General features: G+C 36.3%; 1 protein-coding gene across 4 annotated transcripts in view; it reads right to left on the reverse strand.

Annotated features, from left to right (window-relative positions):
* The window catches only part of AOPEP (aminopeptidase O (putative)), a 186,158-nt gene that overhangs the window by 115,011 nt on the left and 51,637 nt on the right, over positions 1-19,510 (reverse strand). For all 4 annotated transcript variants that reach the window (XR_004061498.1, XM_030968819.1, XM_030968818.1 and 1 more), the window contains exons 6-7: positions 2,098-2,287; positions 235-341 (exon numbers count right to left, since the gene is read on the reverse strand). Coding sequence is in view for 3 of the 4 variants with exons in the window: in XM_030968819.1 (XP_030824679.1) it covers positions 235-341; positions 2,098-2,287 (297 nt within the window). In the remaining variant the exon portion in view is untranslated. The remainder of the gene's footprint in view (positions 1-234; positions 342-2,097; positions 2,288-19,510) is intronic.

Genomic DNA, 19,510 nt, shown 5'->3' on the forward strand with positions numbered 1-19,510 from the left:
TAATCCCATGGTTTTCTAAAAGCTTTCTATAACAAAGGGAGAAGCAATTGTATTATAGTCAAGATGTATAACCCAGTCAGTTTAATTTGCATTTTCTTTTTTTATTAGAAGGAAATAAGGAAATGCAGTGGATATAATCAGATTATTTGGATGTATATCTTTTGAAGGGAGAAAATGTGGAAGAGAGGAGAGAGTGAAAATACAACAGCAGTGATGGTGTTATCATAGTGTTACCTTAAAACTTGCAGCTCTTCTTCAGAGTTTTGCACCTCATCTCTGAGTCTGCGCCAGCGAAGTAAAGCTTTCAGTTCCTGTTGCCCTTTTATTTCATCACGCGACAGCTACTTAGTAAACAAAAAATACAGATCGCTTATTGCTGTTTCCCAACAGACAATAATAATTTGCAGAACAAGAAACTTGGTTTGTTTCTCTTTAATGTGCAGAAGAGGCAGGAAAGGGTATCAACATCCATGATAAAAAAACAACAGTTGCTGCTATGAGAGATAATAGCAGCACTAAGAAAAACAAAAGCCTCAGTGTGCACATCAAATCAATAGTCAGTTAAATAGTTCTGACTGAGGAGAGAGATGGGCATGTTTTTTTCCCTTTAGTAAATGGCAAGAAACAAACTAAATTTACAGTAGAGATCCCTGGCACAGAGCTTTTGGTTGCATCCTTACCCTTCCCAAATTGAGAGCAAAGAGCTACATTGTGTCCTGGTTTCACTCCTCTTTCCTACTACTTCTGCCATATTCCTGAAAGCTCCCTGCTGTGTTTCTCTCCATTTACATAATATTAACAGAGATTCCTACTTATGAAATAAATGCCAGGTTGCCAGCTGACAAATAATTGTTTTGAACATAATTATAATTTATGTTTCTCTATTATAAGAATAGATGGGAAACTGGCAAAAGCAGCTAATACTACCCTGCACTACATTCAATCACAACTGAAATTATTCTCAGGCACTATGGAATACACTCACAATCCTTAAATTGTATGATTGCATTGCATCAAAACTACTCAATAATGTTCAAAAGGTATGCCTTACATGATAACAAGGGAACTAATCACACTGTTTTGTTTTCTCCTTTACACTCAGCTCCAAAGAAGATGTCTACTACAATCAAAATGCTTTCAAGTGACTAACAAAAGCAAAGAATTAATGTGAACAGCTCACAGCAGTGTAGTTATTCTCAATGTGAGGGCACAAATTAGTTTTAGAACCAAAAGGGAAAACTCAAGTGTTTAGACACCCTTTCTCTCTTTTTTTTTCCCCAGAAATATGGTACATAATGAGGCACTCTGTTTAATTTGGTGCTATAAATATGCCAGATACTTAATAAAATGGAGGTTCAGAGGAGTGTATTATGTCAGTTCCCAGTTCTACCATGCTTTTGCTCAGGTGGAAATCTGCAGACTAAAGGGGTGGAACCTGATGAAGATACAGGTAGAAAGGACTAACACATGAAATGCTTGAAGTAGCAGAGGTACTACAAAAGTAAGAGTTGCATCAGAAAAACACTTTACTAGCTGACATGCAACTTATGAAATTTTCACCTTAAGGGAGGCAGTGATTTCTAAGTCTCTGACAGGACAGTAACTTGTTGGGCAGTAGAAGAGTAAAAAAGGTATAAGTGCCAGTGTACCCCATTTAAAATCATCTTCTATTTTGCTTTGAGGTACATTTCTTGGTCATCTATTGGATGAAACCAAACAATTTTAATTAGGTACCTGGAATATTCCAATATGCAGTAAGACTGTTGATTCTTCCAGTTTCAGGTATACAACAGAAGTGGAAAGAATTCAGCAATTGTTTGATAATTCAATTTTAATGATTGAGTATAAAATTTTTGGGAAGGTAATCATTGACAAACAGATGTTTGTATTCCCATTTGTACTGAGCCCTACCTCCGTAAAGTTTTGTATTCATTGTGGATCACTTTTTTTTTAATCAAGTAAGCATGTGAATTCCAATACCATTTTAAAATATGTTACTCCATAGCACAGTTTGTGTTTTGTGGTTTAATTTACATCTAATTCACATATAATTTTGATTTCAACATTAATTTTGAAGCAATGTGTCATCTCCTTTACCTGTTGTGCTCTAGCCCAAAATATATCTTCTAAAAAAGTGGCAAACCCTTCACTTATCCATTCTTCTGTCCAATCACGAGCACCAATGGCCAGTCCAAACCAAGCATGAGCAATTTCGTGGCACAGACGAGTTCCACAGAGATGGCTTCCTCCTGGCAGTACACTTTGTGATAGAAAGATAATGTGTGGGCTGCCCAAGAGAAATGAGTGACAGAATCTGTTACTGACCTGTTACAACGTGTATTGCATGGACATAATAATAACAGAACTGAAGAATGGCCTGAATTGGATTGGACCTTGAAGGTCCCCTGATTTCAACTTTTCTGCTGTGGACAATGACACCTTTCATTGGTCTCAGTTCCTGAGAGACACATCCAAACTGGCCTTGAACACTTCCAGGGATGGGGCATCCATAGCTTCCCTGGGAAACCTGTGCCAGCGCCTCACCATCCTCAGAAGGAGGAACTTTCTCCTAATATCTAACCTAAACCTACTCTTTTTCAGTTTGAAGCCATTCCACCTTGTCCTGTCACTACATGCTCCATAAATAGTCTCTCTCCAACTTTCTTTCAGGTTAGCTTTGTTAGTCTTTTAGCTTTTTATTAGTGTATGCATGCTAGGTCATGACTAATAGTTTATATCTCAGGAATTTGTAGGAATTAAGTCGTACTTTATTGTTGGTTGGCAGAAAATCAAACTAAAATTCCACCATACAGCTGTAAGGTATTCGACCATCAAACAGCTATTAATTGTAAGAAGTAACTTCAACCAAAGTTTTATATTTTTCATGTTACAAGACTGATTTATTTCAGTAGAAACATTTACATATAAGCCAGGATAATAAAATATGAGCAGTGTTAGTATTGAAAACAAGTATTTATCAGTTAAATGATCAAAGATGGAAATAAATAAAGGAGAAACACCTAATAAAGAAAACAAATCACTATTCAAATGTAAAAAGTGTCAGATATGGTAAAGCACATGTGTTTGTCAAAACATCAAACAAGCTAAGAAGATACCATCTTGTGATAAGAGTTGATCATTTTGGCAAATGCAGAGATAGAAGAACATATTTTACTACAACCACAGAAGTAAGAAGCACTAGATATCTGTTTTCACAACAGCAGGGAAACAACCCAGTCTGTATCTACTCTGCTTTGTACCTAAACAAGAAGAAGAAATTGCAGGGCAAAACTGTTATGAATTGTCCCTCTGCTATTGAAAATACCCTGAACTGCAAGTTACTGCAGTTCCCAACTCATATGCTACTGTAAGGCAATTTTTGCTATGCTAACAGACTTTACAGAATTTAACATCTCAAAACTGATACAACTTCTGAAACTAAGTACATCTAGGAAATAAAAGTAGCAGAATTAAACCCTCTGACTAATATCCAAAGGGTTAACGGGGCACCATGTATCAGATGGGAGTAGCAAGGACACAAACCAAGACCACCACCCACAGAATGTTCCTGCATTAACCTATGGTAGCCATGATCTGTATTTCAACTCTTCTGTCACTTTTCTCTCAGTTACAAAGGAAATAAAACACAAGCATACCTGGTCTTTAAGTCTAGCCTTCCAAGCATGGGAGGGGAGTCTATGACCTTAAGACATTTCCAAGAGTCAGATATTATTTGTCAGCATTCCAAAAAGCTTCCCCACCCACCCTACCCTTCCGTTGGAAATGTTAAAACACCTACAGTTTTCTTGCAACCAGCTGGATGTCTAGTACTGGGACCATAAAATATGATACACATGGAAATAGAGAAACATAACAATTATCTCCTTATAAAAAAAAAAGTAGTTACCCAGCCAAGAAAGTTAATACATTTCAATCAGACAGCATTGTAAGACACAATGTAAGAAGTTAAAGTACTAAATCAAGGAATCAAGTAACACAAAAAATGCAAGTAAAAACAGCAGCTTTCCAAATCTGCCAAAAGCAATTCTGATTAAGAGAATGAAGGGAGAGAGAGATGGGGAAATGGAGAGATGTGTGAGCACAGAAGGTGCAGAACACGATAAATCTTTTATTATAAAGCCCCTGATGAAAATAATAACAGCGATTTTGAGGGTATTACTTTGGTCAGTTTTAAGGAAATGACCCCTAGTTGTGGCATGTGTACAGTGGTACAAAGAAAAACTGCAGAAATAGACCAAGTAAATAACATTCCAGACATACTGGTGGCAACATTTCAGCCACTTGGTTAAGCAAAACAAAAGTAACTTCATGACTCATAAATAGGCTCACAGAACTGTTTGCATTTTAGGTCTATTGCAGAAAGATATACAATAAAGATTGTAATTCCTGCTTTCTCCAATCACTTAAAAAACAGAAATGCCACATTTAGACAATATTCTCTGTTTCAGATGGATTACAAATCACTTCAGTAAGAAAAATATATATAAGTTAAATTTTGGCCAAAGAATATGAGCACAGCTTCCTACGAGGCTAAAATAAGATTATGTGCTGCAGCAGAATTTAATTTTAGATTCTGAGTAGAGCCAGCAACTTCCTTTCCTAAGAACAACTTACATTATTTCTTATATTTTGTTTGCCCTTAACAAGCAGTATTATCTCCAATTCAAACCACTGAAAAGTTCCAATTTTTCTTAAGAGTAATTTTATCAAAGACTGAACATGTCTCTGGAAGATGTCCAGACCTATTAGTTTGGAAGAAGTTTACCTCTATGCATTTGTTTAAAACACAGATTCTTTATTTTCAATAAATATTTGAATTCCAGAAACTCTGCTCCACTTATGCAAACCAAATCTACCTTTTTGATATCATCTAGGAGGTACAATGTTCATAGAATCATAGAATGGCTTGTGTCAGAAAGGACCTCAAAGATCATGTAGTTCCAACCCCGCTGCTGTGGGCAGGAACACTTTTCACTAGACCGGGTCACCCCATCCAGACTGGTCTTGAGCACCTCCAGGGCTGGGGAGTCCACAGCTTCTCTGGGAAACCTGTTCCAGAGCCTCACCACTCTCCCAGAAAAGATTACTTCCTAATGTCTAATCTAAACCTTCTGTCTTTGAGTTTGAAGACATTCCTTCTCATCCTGTCACTACCTGCTCTTGCAAAAAGTCTTTCTCTGTCATTCTTATAGGCTTGCTTCAAGTGCTGGAAGTTGCAGTTAAGTCACCCCAAAGCCTTCTCTTTTCCAGGTTGAACAAACCCAATTCTCTCAACCTTTCCTCACAGGAGAGGTGCTCCATCCCTCTTGGTGACCCTTCTCTGGACTTGCTCACTTGAACAGGTTGATGTCCTCTCTGTGTTGGGAAAATGTTATGAATGTTATTAATTGCACATTGTTACTTAGCAGCACTGCTCCTAAAGCACTCCATAATTTAAGAAAGTGTCTAAGTGAAAAATAAGATAATTTGATGGGTAACTAAATTGCAAGACCCAAAAGCTTTTTTTTTTACCTTTTTTTTTTAACAAAAGAGAAAAGTAGCCCTCCTACCATCTGCTTGATTTACTAGAAACAAATTATAAGGCTTGATATCCATTTCTTTGATTCTAATTGAATAGGAAAGAAATCCATCCATCCATTAGCAACGGGCAAAGATGATTCACCTTAGAAATCACATCAAGACCCGACAAGGATTGTGCAGCTTATAAATGCCTTTAGCAAGTAGGGTCCAAGTTTCTAAAGCAGGCCAGAACAGGCAAGCTGGATATGGTAAAAAAGATGGGGAACCTCTCCCTGTTAACAAAAAAACTGACAACCCTTCCAGTCGTTCCCAGGAAGCTGGAAAAGTTCCCAGTGGCTCCAAGAGAAAAAGAAGTTAATGACTTGTTTTTGACAAGTACACACTTGGTTACCCTTCTAAAGCAAAAGAGCATTATTCTGACCAGAATCCCATGCTCATAACTTAGACATTTGACTGGAAGAAGGAACAAGTTCCCCCTCCCAGTTAAATTGCAGTTAAAGGAAATCTCGACACTGTAACTATGGCATGAATGCATATAAAGGAAAAAACTGTGTCCCAGAGGGAAAGAAATTGTTGTTGTGAAAGACCAAAGAGTCCTGATGTTCCAATCATTCCAATCCACCATGTACACATCCTTAATAGATAGTCTCTTTAACAAATAAAAGGTTTCTAATTGGTTTAGGCATCCTTAAGCTCTAAACAGCAATCTGCCCATTTGAGAAGCCAAATCTGCAACATGAATTTTTCAAAACTTTCTATAGACTCATGACTTAGATGCAAGTGCTGCTTTGCATACAGTCTGCAAGAGTGTGGTATCTTTGGTTGCTCACACATAATCAGATGAGACACACAGCACAAAACCTAGCCAAATGTATGCACAAGAACCTAAATACACATTTAAGATGGGAACCTGAAATTAATTTCTAACAAACTTGTTCCATTCATTTTGAAGTAGAAATCTTTCCCTCTTAACACAGAGATCTGCATATGCATTTTCTTACATATTTGTGGAAATAACAGAGCCAAGACCATTGCCACCTGAGAAATAATGCTTCTGAAGTCAAAAGTAGCACAAAAAATCACTATTACAGATGCTACTTATATATATATATATATAAATAAAGTAATATTTTGAATTTTCTATTTAGAAAAAATGCAATCAGTGCCACCTGCACTGTCTGTGGGAAGGAGGGAGGGGTTAGGAGAAAATGGTGTTGTAAAGTCTTAATTTAATTCTCATTATCCTCCTCTGACTCTGTTAGTAATAAATTCACTTCATACCCTTAAGATGAGCCTTTTTTGCCCTTGAAGTGTTTTCTCCCAGTCCTTATCTCAACTCACAAACCCTTTATTAATTTCTTTCTCTCCTCTGCCTAGCTGTGGCAGGGGAGGGTGAGCGACCAACTTTCATGGGTGCCTGGCATTTGGCCAGTGTCAAACCATGTCAAAACTACATTCTTCCAGTGATACAAAGAACAGTATCAATATGATGTCTGCAGTATCTATATCAGACTTTGAATGTTAGCTTAATTTATCTTTGTGGGTACTTGTGCCATTGGAATACAGACACAGGACCACTCAACATCCACTTTCTTACCTCTATAATCTCCATTGGTCTAGTGTATGTTACAGTGCAGAACTGAGAGATCTACAATCTTTTTAACCTCATAGGTTTACAGTATACCAGAAACTCAAATATATATTCAGATGCAGTTGTAGAGACAAGGATCTGGTAGAATACTCTGAGCACTATTCCAGAAGTAATGGAAGCTAATTTTTAAAATTTTGCCTTCCTACCATCATAGGGAGAAACGAAAAAGTGACAGAAATTACAGCTGAAAGTCATTCTAGAGCAGATGACTAACTTTTTACTCCATAAGTCATGCAGCAACACAATAGGGTAGGCAACATGGAAAGAAAAATAACCCCCATGTTTTGGAAGGAGGATAATAACAGTCAACTCAGTTCTGCAATTCAAAATCAAAACTGTAAATTTCAATCAAGTGCCTAAATAATGATCTGAACACCCAAGCAGCAGCTGCTCTGTGAACTTGTAATCTCTTCTGTCTTGCATATTTTGCAGCCCCAAACCAGACTAGTAAGGATATGTCTTAACAAGGGTAAAACCCTCTCAGGAGAAACTCTACTACTGTTCAACAGCAAAACCAGTACTTGCCATAAATCTGAAGAATTTACAAAGTGAAAGGAAAAAGATTGCATTAGTCTAGGCTCAAAACCACCACACAAACAGCAGGGTTTGCAACAATTCTTGATCCTTCTCAATATTTTCAATCCCACATTAACACCAAATCAACAGCTTTGAAGATGACTCTGCCACTTCCCTAAGCAGCCTGTTCTATGCTTGGCAACCCTTTCTGCGAAGAAAGGGTTGCCCTTCTCTGGACACACTCCAGGCCCTCAATGTCCTACTTACAGTGGTGGGCCCAGAACTGAACATTCCAGGTGTGGCCTCACCAGTGCCCAGCACAAGGGGACAATCACTGCCCTGCTCCTGCAGGCCACACAACTGCTGGTACAGGCCAGGATGCCATTGGCCTCCTTGGCTACCTGAGCACAGCTGGCTCATGTTCAGCCACTGTTAGCCAGCAACCCCAGGCCCTTTCCCAATAAGGACTTCCCAGCCACTCTGCCCCAAGGCTATAGTGAAAGGCATGGTTGTTGTGACACAAGGGCAGGACCCAGCACTTGACGTTGTTAAATCTCATACCATTGACCTCAGCCCATCCAACCGGTCCAGGTCCCTCTGCAGAGCCTTCCTGCCTTCCAGCAGATCAATGCACCCATCCAACTTCTTATTGTTTACAAATGAACAATCTGGTAATAATACAACTAATTTCTCAAATTATGTCTAATTCTCTTTCTAACACAGAGCACACACTCATTGACAGTGCTAAGTCAAAAACCTTTAACTGTGTTTTTACAAAAAATCATAGAACAACTTACCCATGGCTGATACCCCGCTGCACTTGTATCATGGTAATATCTCGGGGTCGGCTGCTTGTTCTCTGCCCCCGAGGTGAGTTGGGTGGTCCAGGGAAGCGACCCCAGGCTCTGAAGAATGAGACTGGACTCTCTGTTGTTCGGTCTTCAGGTTGTTTATTAAGTCTTATCTACAAAATTTTCTCCCTGGCAGACAGAGGTCTGACCAGCAAGGCAGCCACGACGCTCTCCGACCGCCGCCAAGGCTGCGCAGTCTCTTATACCACAAATTACGTGTATCATATTTACCTTTACTTTCCAATACCTATCACCCATGTTAGACAGTGCACCTCTATTCTAAACCAATCCCCAAGTGCCAACATCACAGCAGAAGATGGAGGCCAAGAAGAAGAAGGAGAAAGGCTGGACACACCCAGTTCCCTCCATCTTGCCTCCTGAACCCCCATACCAAAAAACCCAAAATCTTCTTTTCCAGCCCGTGATAATTTCACTATTATTCTACCTAAACTGTTGTGGCTTGCTGATCTTCATATAAGGTTGGTAATTTGCTCCATGGGTCATAATCAAAACCACAGGTGTCTTGGGCTCTGTGACAGGGTCTCTGAGACCCCTAGCAGGGGTCCTGGTGTCCTGGACAGCCAGAGGTGTGTCCTGGGTCCCGACAGTAATATATCCTATCTCCTTAAAATATCCTGACTTGGGAAGTAAAGCAAGAAGGAAACAAAGAATGGTGTATTTTATATATGAACTTCAGTCTGACATCCGAGACTCAAGTATTGGCAGTAAGTTAACCCAATTTTGTAATAAGATCATTAGCAACTAGACAAAAACAACCAGGAGTCAAGTCAAGTAAGAACTGTAGAGCTGAAGAGTTATTCATCAGTTGACCTGTGATGTACCCAGGATTCCTAACAACACCTTTAGCTCACTTCTTTTCATCTTCCACATTCTGTATCACAATGAGGAAATCACAGAGCATGAACATATTTTTATATTCCCCATGTTTTGTTTACTAATGTCATATGTAAGCTCAACAATATCTGTTAATTTAGGAAGTTCCATAATCCCAAAATTTGTGACAGGCAGCACATTGCCTGCTATGGTAAAGAGAAGCAAACATAGAAAATTATGGGGTGGGGGGAGAGAAAGAATTACAATTTCAAAACCTCAAGTTCCCATCCAGATTTTTTTACAGATTTGTTTGAAACCTCTTGTCCAAAAAACCCATGAAATAATAAACTTTTATAAAAATTAATTACACGACACCTCCTAGAAACAAATGGCTACAACACTGTCAAAAATCTCACAGCCAGCTTTCTAAGAGAAACACCTTGAGAGACTACACCTTTTCATGTTGCATGTCACACCATGACTTTTTCATATTAAATTGATTTAGTTAAGTGATTTATGGCTAAGTATAAATTAAGTGACTTCAATAAATATATGCACCTGTTTCACTACTAAAAAAAAAAACAACAAAGCCAACTCTGTATTTTATGCAGCTCAATTTCTAACCTTCACACTTTACTTCCAATTGCTCCTCAAAAAAATATTGACACTGCTAACACTGAAAATAATTTGTAACACCATTTTCCAGATCCCTTACTAAATATTCATAGTATAAAACTACACTGCATCATGGCAGACATTTCCAAACAAATCTTAAAATCTACACAAGTGAATTTGGCTGTGTTTTTCTTAAAAACCAGATAGATTGGAAGTCAATCTAGGTAATTCAATTATAGAGCAAGAAATAAAGATGAAGAAAATAAACTTATTTCTAATTCAGATTGCTCTGGAAAGTATCTTAGGATATGGATTTTTTCATCTTATATTTTTTGTTTGATATAAGAGAGCTGATAGACCACAATGATAAAACATCTTTACTCTTGCTGATATGGGTAGCTTCACAAAAGGTCAGAGGTTGAGAAACAAATTTTGTTCATGTCTAAGGCGACTGAGGAAAATCACAGTTCCACTAAATTCAGCAAGAAATATATATACAAATAAAAATGCAATATTCAGTTTACATTATGAATTTGTTATGTTCCAGATTTTATATGAAACTTTTATCACATTTCTGAGTCCTTCCAAATATTTGAAATTGGTCAACTGAAGAAAATATTAAAAACACCTAACAGTTACACTATTAACCATGTGAAAGTACCTAATAACAAATAATAGTGTGGAAAGTCTCTATTTGAATCATGCATTTGTATTAACTTTTTTTCATTTAACAGTGATTTATATAAGGACCCCAAAATTAATCTTACATACTCGATGAAATGAAGAAAAGTGAACAGAAAATAGCAATGGATAGGCATTGATCATTGTAATGAAATATTTTAATTCATCATATTGTTTCAGCAAGAAATGAGCAATGGAAAGAAATACAGGTACAGGTACTCACACCTTTCATTTTAGAAATAAAAAATAGTTCCTTGTATTCTTTTTTGTTTTCTTGTATGCCAAAGGGAAGCCTTAAAAAAAGAAGATTCTCTTTTTTATATTAGAAATTAATATAGCATTTGTTTCATTGACTTTTCAAGCTATTTGAATTCTTGCTAAAAATGATTAATGTGATGAACAGTCACTAACATTCCTCAGCTCCAGTCTAAGTGATGACTGCTTTTGTCACTGATGGATGATATTGCTTGATCATCGATGGATTTTGTTATTTGTCATTGTTATTACTGGAAGATTTGGACTTCCTGTCACTACATAATGAAGTTTCTGGCAGATATTAACACAGCAGAGAGAGACAGTACAAATAACCAGCTATGATAAATAATTAGACAGAAAGCAATATATATATATGCTTTACCATATTCAGTGAAAATTACTCAAGGTAAGGGCCTATACATTAGTGCTCTCAAAAGGTGACATGGACAAGACAAAATAAAGTAAAGAATGAGTAATTTTTTATTCACTTAGTCTATACAAGAAAGATTTTATCCACAACAAAAAGGCCAAATCAATGAAAAAAGTAAAACAGATTGCTTGCTCTTTGAGTTTCCCAGTATTATTTTCTCAATTCAAGGCCTTGTGGTATCACTCTTTTAAAGGAAATTAAATCTGCTGGAAGGCAGAAGTGGTTCTTATTAAATCTCTATGAGCTACAGTAATGGTTGCATCACAAACAAAATCAAACCTTAGTAACACTTTTGTTTTTTAAGGATTTTTGTGACAAATACTTAATCTGCAGAATGAGAAAACTCTTGATATGTACCCAAATAATTCAGGAAACCCCAAACATTACTGGAGGAGAAAGAGCTATAAATCCTTGATGTTTCTAAGAAAAAACAAAATAAAAAGGTAAAGCTCAGATTTTTCAAAAAATATCAGAACTTCTCAGATCATACAAGAGGCACAGATACAATTCTTTTAAATTTTCGGTTAGTATCTATTACAGTCTTGAACCTTGCACCAATTATAAATATGGAACCAAACAAAAATATTAAGATAGTTATCCAAATCCCACAGTAATGGGATCCCATGTAATCTAATTTTTGCCCATATGCAGTATAACCCACAATTCCTGTTTCTAAGAATTTGTAGTTGTTAATATATTTGCTGAAGTCTTTCCTTTTACTTAAAAAATTTATGTAGAATGGTGCAAATCCAACACTATCATGTCTTTTCTGATTTTCAGCATTACTGCTAAAATGCATTACTTCTAATATGCCTTTATCATCTGTTTATACAGATATACATTCATCTTAGAAATGTTGAAATTTATCTAATCAGCTGTACTACTATCCATAACCTGTTTTTGTCGATAAACAGTATATAAACTGATAAAAATTACATAGTTTCATTTTACTGAATGAGTATCCAACGCTTTTGGCTACTTTGACTAAGGAGATTCATGCTGTGACCAAAAAAAAAAAGAGAAAAACATAGAAGAATATGTAATGGCTTCATTTTCTTAGTTTATTCTGCACAGCAGCTATACAAGCCTTCTTTTTTGTATGCGTTGGTCAATAAGATATCTGTTGTGCTTTTACACAAAGAACAAAGATGCCTTTATCAATTCTCAAAAGTCTGCAGGACAAACCATTCATGCTGTCAAACCCCCTAAAACCCTTTCACCAAATAATGAAATCCATCAGTGACAAATGTCAACATACTAATTTGTTACATACTGAACAAGAGGAACATTCAGAAGAGGTGCTTCATTTCATGTTGTATCAGCCCTTCAATTTGTAACAACTTTATGGCAGCCCACAGATCATGCAATATTAAAACAGAACAGCACTATGATATTAAAACTAGAACAATCTGCCATCCTTACAATAAATGCTAAGTTCAACAAAACTATAAACAGAATCTGTTGGGAACATGGGACTCTTTGCCATGCATTCATTTTTCTCCTTTTTGGAAGATTATTTCCAAGTAAAATCTTACAAACAAACATAGATTCTTTTTCACACACAGTCCCATTTATTGTGCTGATGGAGAAATAAGATAAAATTACATCATATCCAGTGATAGAAGAGCTTCAGTGCGCCTAAGAATTACTTTGTCCATTATACAGAACATCCAGCTATTAATGTAGAATCATATACCAAAGGGATAGTTAAACTTGAAGTAGCTAGTGTGCATGTGAATTACAACATTCATCATACAAAGACATTCAGCTATTATTATTGAAGCACACAGCAAGGGATAGTCTAATTGGAAATAGCTAGCATAACTAAGAATTGCATTAATTAATTATAATACTAACTATCACATATAAATGAACTTCTGTTGCATCTTCTATCAATTTAACTTTTTTTACATCTCCAGATTTGTTTCGGGCAATCTTAAGGACTAAATAAATATTTTTCCTGTTGCCCAGGACGCTGCCACAGGCTATATTTACGATTCTTTTCAAAGATGCTAAAAAGAAGGCAACACCTTTATATTCCAGAAACATCTATTGCATCCAACATTTCCTTGTGGCCTGATAATTTCTGAATGTACCTAGTCAACCCTGAAGATAGAATTTCTGTTTTGAAGTTGTTGATAATACCAAATTATTTGGCAAAATGCTAACACAGATTCTATTAATAAGTAAGTATTTTTCCAATTCCAAAAGACTACAATGAGGTGGTTTCCCATCTTGCAGGATCATAGTGACTACACTACTATGTGTCAAAAGATAATAATTTTGAGGTGGTTTTGTTTAGTCATTTTGGATTTTTTTTTAAATCACCATGGATTTTATATTTTAATATAAGTGGAAAAATTTTGACAGCTTCCCATGTATTCTCCTGACAGTTCTCCTAGTACACTGAAACCTCTCTTTTTATGAGATCACACATCATATTTGCATGTGGATATTGACCACTCACAGGATGTGAACACATTCCAAAATTTCTACCAAGACCAAAGGTAATTATGTTTACAGTTAAATTCAGTTAATACCAGTTGCATAACCAGTAGTTCCTGGATGTTTCCCTGAAGACATAAGCCTACATCTTGCCAAACGGTTAAAATTTGTTGCTACTTACTCTATCTTGTCAGCATTGATCAATTTTTTTAAACCTTAAATGGTATTTGGCATTCCCATCAATTTAGATTTATGAACATGAGGACGAAAAAGTTGTGTAAACGGTCTAATTTTTCAGGGAGTACCAATGTGAGCTTCCAGACAGCTAGCAATTTTACAGCCAAATCAAGTCACTCTGCTGTAAATCTAGTCAATCTCCATAGATAGTGTAATTGCTTTACATTTTTAAAGTGGAAAAACACTCCTTGAAACTGGCTTCAAGTATGAGTGTGTGGCAAACTATACACACTTGCTTGACTGAAACTTCAACCGTAATATAGCTTGTTGGTTTTGGAGTAGAAAACAACTAAAAATATAAATTCTGTACTGAGGTTATATACTGGATTCAAACCTCTAGGTCTACCGTGCTGTCCTCACCACTCCTTAGACATAGGTAGAAATAAGAACCTGTTACTCTCTCCATGGCCTGACTCTCCAAGGGACAGTATCTCTCAGTGCATTTCTCAGGGCTCAGTTCCAAGTTCTGGAGATACAAGCTTTTCAGCGACCTTGCTCCTGCTGACAGCCATCACCCTATAGCTATAACTCCAGCAGGTTTAAATTTAATTGAGAATCCACCACAAATATTAGTTATACAGACATATACAAACAGGCTGCAGCTGTTTTTCCTCACAAAGAGAAGCACCTCTGTGACTGCAGTACATTTTATTTTCTGTGAGCTTAAAGAACTTGCATGTATACATGTGCACTGTTGTATTAGCCCAGAACAACTGGCCATGGAAAAAGTTAAGCTTTAAGAGAAAAATAACCGATCTAATCTGGCACTATCGAACAAGAAAGTAACAACAGGAACTGATGAAAATCAGATATTTTCAGATATTTTAAGAAAAAAGGTAAACAGCTGTTATGCAGAGACTATTTGTATGTATATGAGCTGTACGAGGATGTGTCCACTATGGCTTTTAAGAAAAAAGAAGTCGTTTAATGCGTAAATATAATTTGCTGAATTCTACTTTCTCTGCCAATAGATCTTTTTTTCAGAAAATTATGTGAAGCTAAGAGTTCACAGAGACTGTAGATCAATAGCACAGCTTCATTTTATCATCAACTCTTTCCTTGCAACAAAGGCAAATTTTTTTTTTAAATCAGGCATCTTCATGCCACTGAATTATTACAGTATTCCAATTGTTCCAGAGTAGTGAGTGAATAAAACCAGTTTTCTTAGCACTGTTTCAGCACATATTTAGTCTATCAAATTTGTGCAAAGAAAACATGATAACTCAAACTTAATAATAGGATTCAGAAAGAGGAATTTCTTTGTTATCTGTCTGTTCCAAGACATAACTTGCACATACTGCCTTCACATACATACTATGTACTATGAATATGTAATGTTTAGCATTTAGAAATAAATCACACAAGATCAAAAAAAGCAGCACTGGCCCTGAAGATTGTTTTACCTTTTTATGCTACTGAAGCTAGTAGGAAAGAGAAAAAATTTCCCCAAACAGTTGAAAGTCATGTTCTACAGCCACTTAGGAATAATTTTGCATTCTTCCTAAACTAACAGTTTTGTTTCTGATATGCTGCATTTTCTTCCATAGCACTGTACTTTAAGTAAAATACAATGGGTGCTTCAGCTAGCCCTCAAAAGTACAAAAAATTTTATGTGCAAAGACAGAAGTCTACTAAATATTGCAAGATACCTAGGTAAGATGTAGAAGACAGTAGCAAAGCCACTTCTATCACTGACAACAAGTCTCTTTCTATATTTCAACATGATAAAGTCTAATTTAGGTTGCTAAAAAAATTGTTCAGTGACCAAATTATATGCATGTCTCTTTTGGGGGTCTATAAAGTTATTGTCAAGAAGACTATCAAGGCTATTCAGAATTATTCATTGCTTAAACTCACTATCTATCATTACCTACCTGGTGATCATACAAAAAAAACCCATATCCCTAAGAGCAAATTCCTTCATGTTTATTAGACAAAATAGCTCTGTATACCATAAATTTAATTCACTGTACTGGCTTCTTATATTTTGAAACATCACCTTAACTTTTACTTTCAAACAATTTACGCAGAGGAGAACAATTTTCCAAGTAATCTCAGAGATACTTGAAAATCTAAAATTATTCTATAATTAAAGGGAAATGAAACTTTAATAAATACCAGTGCAGCATCATGTCATAAATGTCACATTATCAAATGAATGTGACTTCACCATTCAAAATGTTTCAACATTTAAAACTAGACTTAGAAGTCAAAATTATTATAGACAAAGCACATAGTAACCTGCTTTGTTAAGCAGAGATAGAATTTGCACAATATTGTGGAATGAGCAGACTGTTATCACAAACCAGATGCCTGCCACCCAGCAAAAAGTCAGACTGGTCTTTAAATTGAAAGAAGCTAAACCACTTCTTTCCTTCATGCTACCACACACAAAGGAAATACAAAAACTATCTGAGAAAACAAAGCTGGTATTTTATTCATAAACCACAATCTCCAAGCAGATTTTTCATATACTCAAACCCATTCATCCCAACTCATTTATGCCAAATCTTCCACAGACCCAATTCCCTCACAGAAAAAGGAAACACACAGCACCCTTTTCTTGTCCTTGGCAGCACACTCAGCAGTGTACTGGTCCTTCTGATCTCCCTAAGGAGAAACTGTTCTTGCACACATTCCTCCACCTATTTTAACAGTTTAAGTCTCAATCTATGTCACAAGATTCGCATTGGTCCAAAAGTGAATCTACAACAGCCACAAACTGGTGGGAAGCATGAGTGTGTGCAGAGAAAATACACATGACAACATTCTGACTGTAATGCATCACACAGCAGCTCTTGTAAAAATGAAAAAAAAAATAAAAATTCAAATTTCCAGTCAAATATAATGATCCACAAGCAAGAGGTGCTAACTTTTACAGAACAAACTATTGTATTTTGACAACACTCTGAAAAATTCTGTACTTCCACTATTCATCCTTTCTCAAAGAAAACACCCAACAACCCAACTTTTCCTTAGTCAGCACAATCAGAAGAAATCTATATCAGAAATTCAATCACTAAAATGTAAAATAAGGCAGGCAAATCTATTTTTAACTGTATTAAATGTTGAGCATTTAATGGTAGTATAGATCCACTTCGGAAAGCATGGATGCTTGTCATTAGCATTTTTTTCTAAAAATTAAACAATGTTGCAATTATTCGGCTAGAACAGATGGAAGGAGACCTCAGATGAAATTGTTTGCCAAGTGCAACTGATGTAGTTTAGTGTATTTTAGGAGTTCTAACTAAATTGTTCCTTTACTCATATAGGTACAGGAATCTGCTTGCACCTTTCAAATAATATTCTTCCCTATATGAGGGATGCAGATTATTTGAACATCACCTATATACATCAGAGAAATCTGCTCTGCATACAATACAAAAACCTTAAAACTTTGGCAGTGGCAGAGAAAGTGCAAAAGCTAGCGATGAATTTTTCTTTTAGATGTTTAGTATAAGTAAATTATAATAACCATCTCTCATTTTATTATCTTTAGCAGTGCATTTGGTGCTACAATCTCAGTACAAGGATAAACTAAAACACTAATATCACTACAGCCCAGATTCCCCACAATGTGTCCTGTAATGTCTCCTCTCCTTTCAACACATTTTCATTGTGATTTAATCAATGTTCTTATGTATTCCATTAAACATTTTCAAAACAAGCATGTGGATATCCATGTCATGACAAAATACTGTATCAAGTCAGTCCTATTCAGTCTTCTCTTCTTGTACTTGCATGTCAAGGAAGAAATTAGAAAGGCTTCCTACATCTCAGGAAAGAGAAATAATCTACTGCCAAAGAGAGCTAACTCACACCAGTTAAGCTTAGAATAAGCAGGCTGTAATGATTAGCTGAAAGTAAAGTCTGTTGGAACACCTGTTTTGATATTTGAGCATTAGTAATAAAAACAATAGTTACCAGCCTTACATTTTTAAATCAAGCAACCTTTCCAAAAAGGAGAAAGGGAACAAAACATCAAGAAATCCATGCCATTGCTTGAGGGGTTTTGTAAAGGTTAAAATCCCCCACCTTTAAGAATTCCTTGTATTCATTGCATTCAAATGTCAGCAGTCTGAAAATTATGTGATCAAGAGGGTGGTTTCTAGGCAGATAATAAATAAAGAATAAGATTAAAATAGAAAGTTTAAAAACTCCCACAGAATTACATATAAAGCAGCAGACCATTGCTATAATTTCCTCTGTGATCACAGGTATAGGACTATGCTCAAAGCAGTCACAGTAATAGTGGAAAAACATTTTTCCTGTGGTTTACGATGAAACAGCTAAAGATAGCAAGATGAAACAAGGTCATTTGAAACCACCAAATTAACAGAAATTAACCAGCTTGCAGACATTTTGCAAGAATTTTGGTGTCAGCATGGGTGTCTTAAGTCTATCAAGTAAATACTAACAACTTCTGTGAGCCTCACAGTGAGGGGAACACTGGGGTGTTTTGACGCACTACCAACATTTCTCTGCCTTTTATTAAAGGCAGTAAAAACTGCTATATATGACAAAAACAAGGATTGCCAGTGTATAACAACTGTGGCAAAGGGCAGCACAGGACCCTCCAACCATATTTTACATTTATACTCAAACTGAATCTGTTACAAAGCTTAGCATCTGCCAACAGGGCTAAAGCCTTTATCTTTTTAAATCCCAGCTTTACAACAAAAGGGCTAAAACATCTACGTATGTGAGTTTATTAATAAATTATGTGGTCCTCTTCTGAAAAAGGACAGATCTCAAAGCATCCTTCAGATGCCCTGTATTTCCACGTTCAGCTTTGTTACAAGCGCCAGATGTAAGGCAGAAGCAACACACATGACCACAAAACAGCTCTTTTCCCTCAGTAAGATCCTCAACTACCAGCTGTTTCCTTCAAGCTCTTATTAATATTGTCTTTGCAGTTTAATTCTGCTGCATGAATAAGCAGAAACTTATCCAAGACATTGGCAAACTCTGAAGGTGTCTGTGTACACAATTGCAAGCACAAGGCTCTTAGGAGAGCTCTCCTATGCGGCAATCTTAGATTTTCTTATGAAGCCTTAACCCACACTACAGAGAGAGGACAAGGACTCCAATCAAGTCTCATTTGCCAGTTCTGTCAGGAACATGAGGGAGTATTCCAGACCAAAACGAAATATACAATTAATATATACACACAGGAGCAGACACAGAGTTGAGAAAGGACATGGCAGCTGATGGGAAAAATGCTCCCCCACATACATGCCCACATCTTAAGTCCTGCATGCATGAGAAATCTGTGTTTAGGCATAAGCCCAGTAAAGGAAATCCCTAATCTATAATGCTGATTTATTCTGAATATGCAGAGCAGACTTTTCTTCAAGGAATACTGTACTGTTTCTAAGCTGAAAGTTTGTGAAGAAATACATATTTTTTCTTAGATTAAGATGAAGCAGTGATATGCAGAAAGGTTGAGCTAAA

This window comes from Camarhynchus parvulus, chromosome Z (genome assembly GCF_901933205.1).
Source record: "Camarhynchus parvulus chromosome Z, STF_HiC, whole genome shotgun sequence".
NCBI classification, from domain to species: Eukaryota; Metazoa; Chordata; class Aves; order Passeriformes; family Thraupidae; genus Camarhynchus; species Camarhynchus parvulus.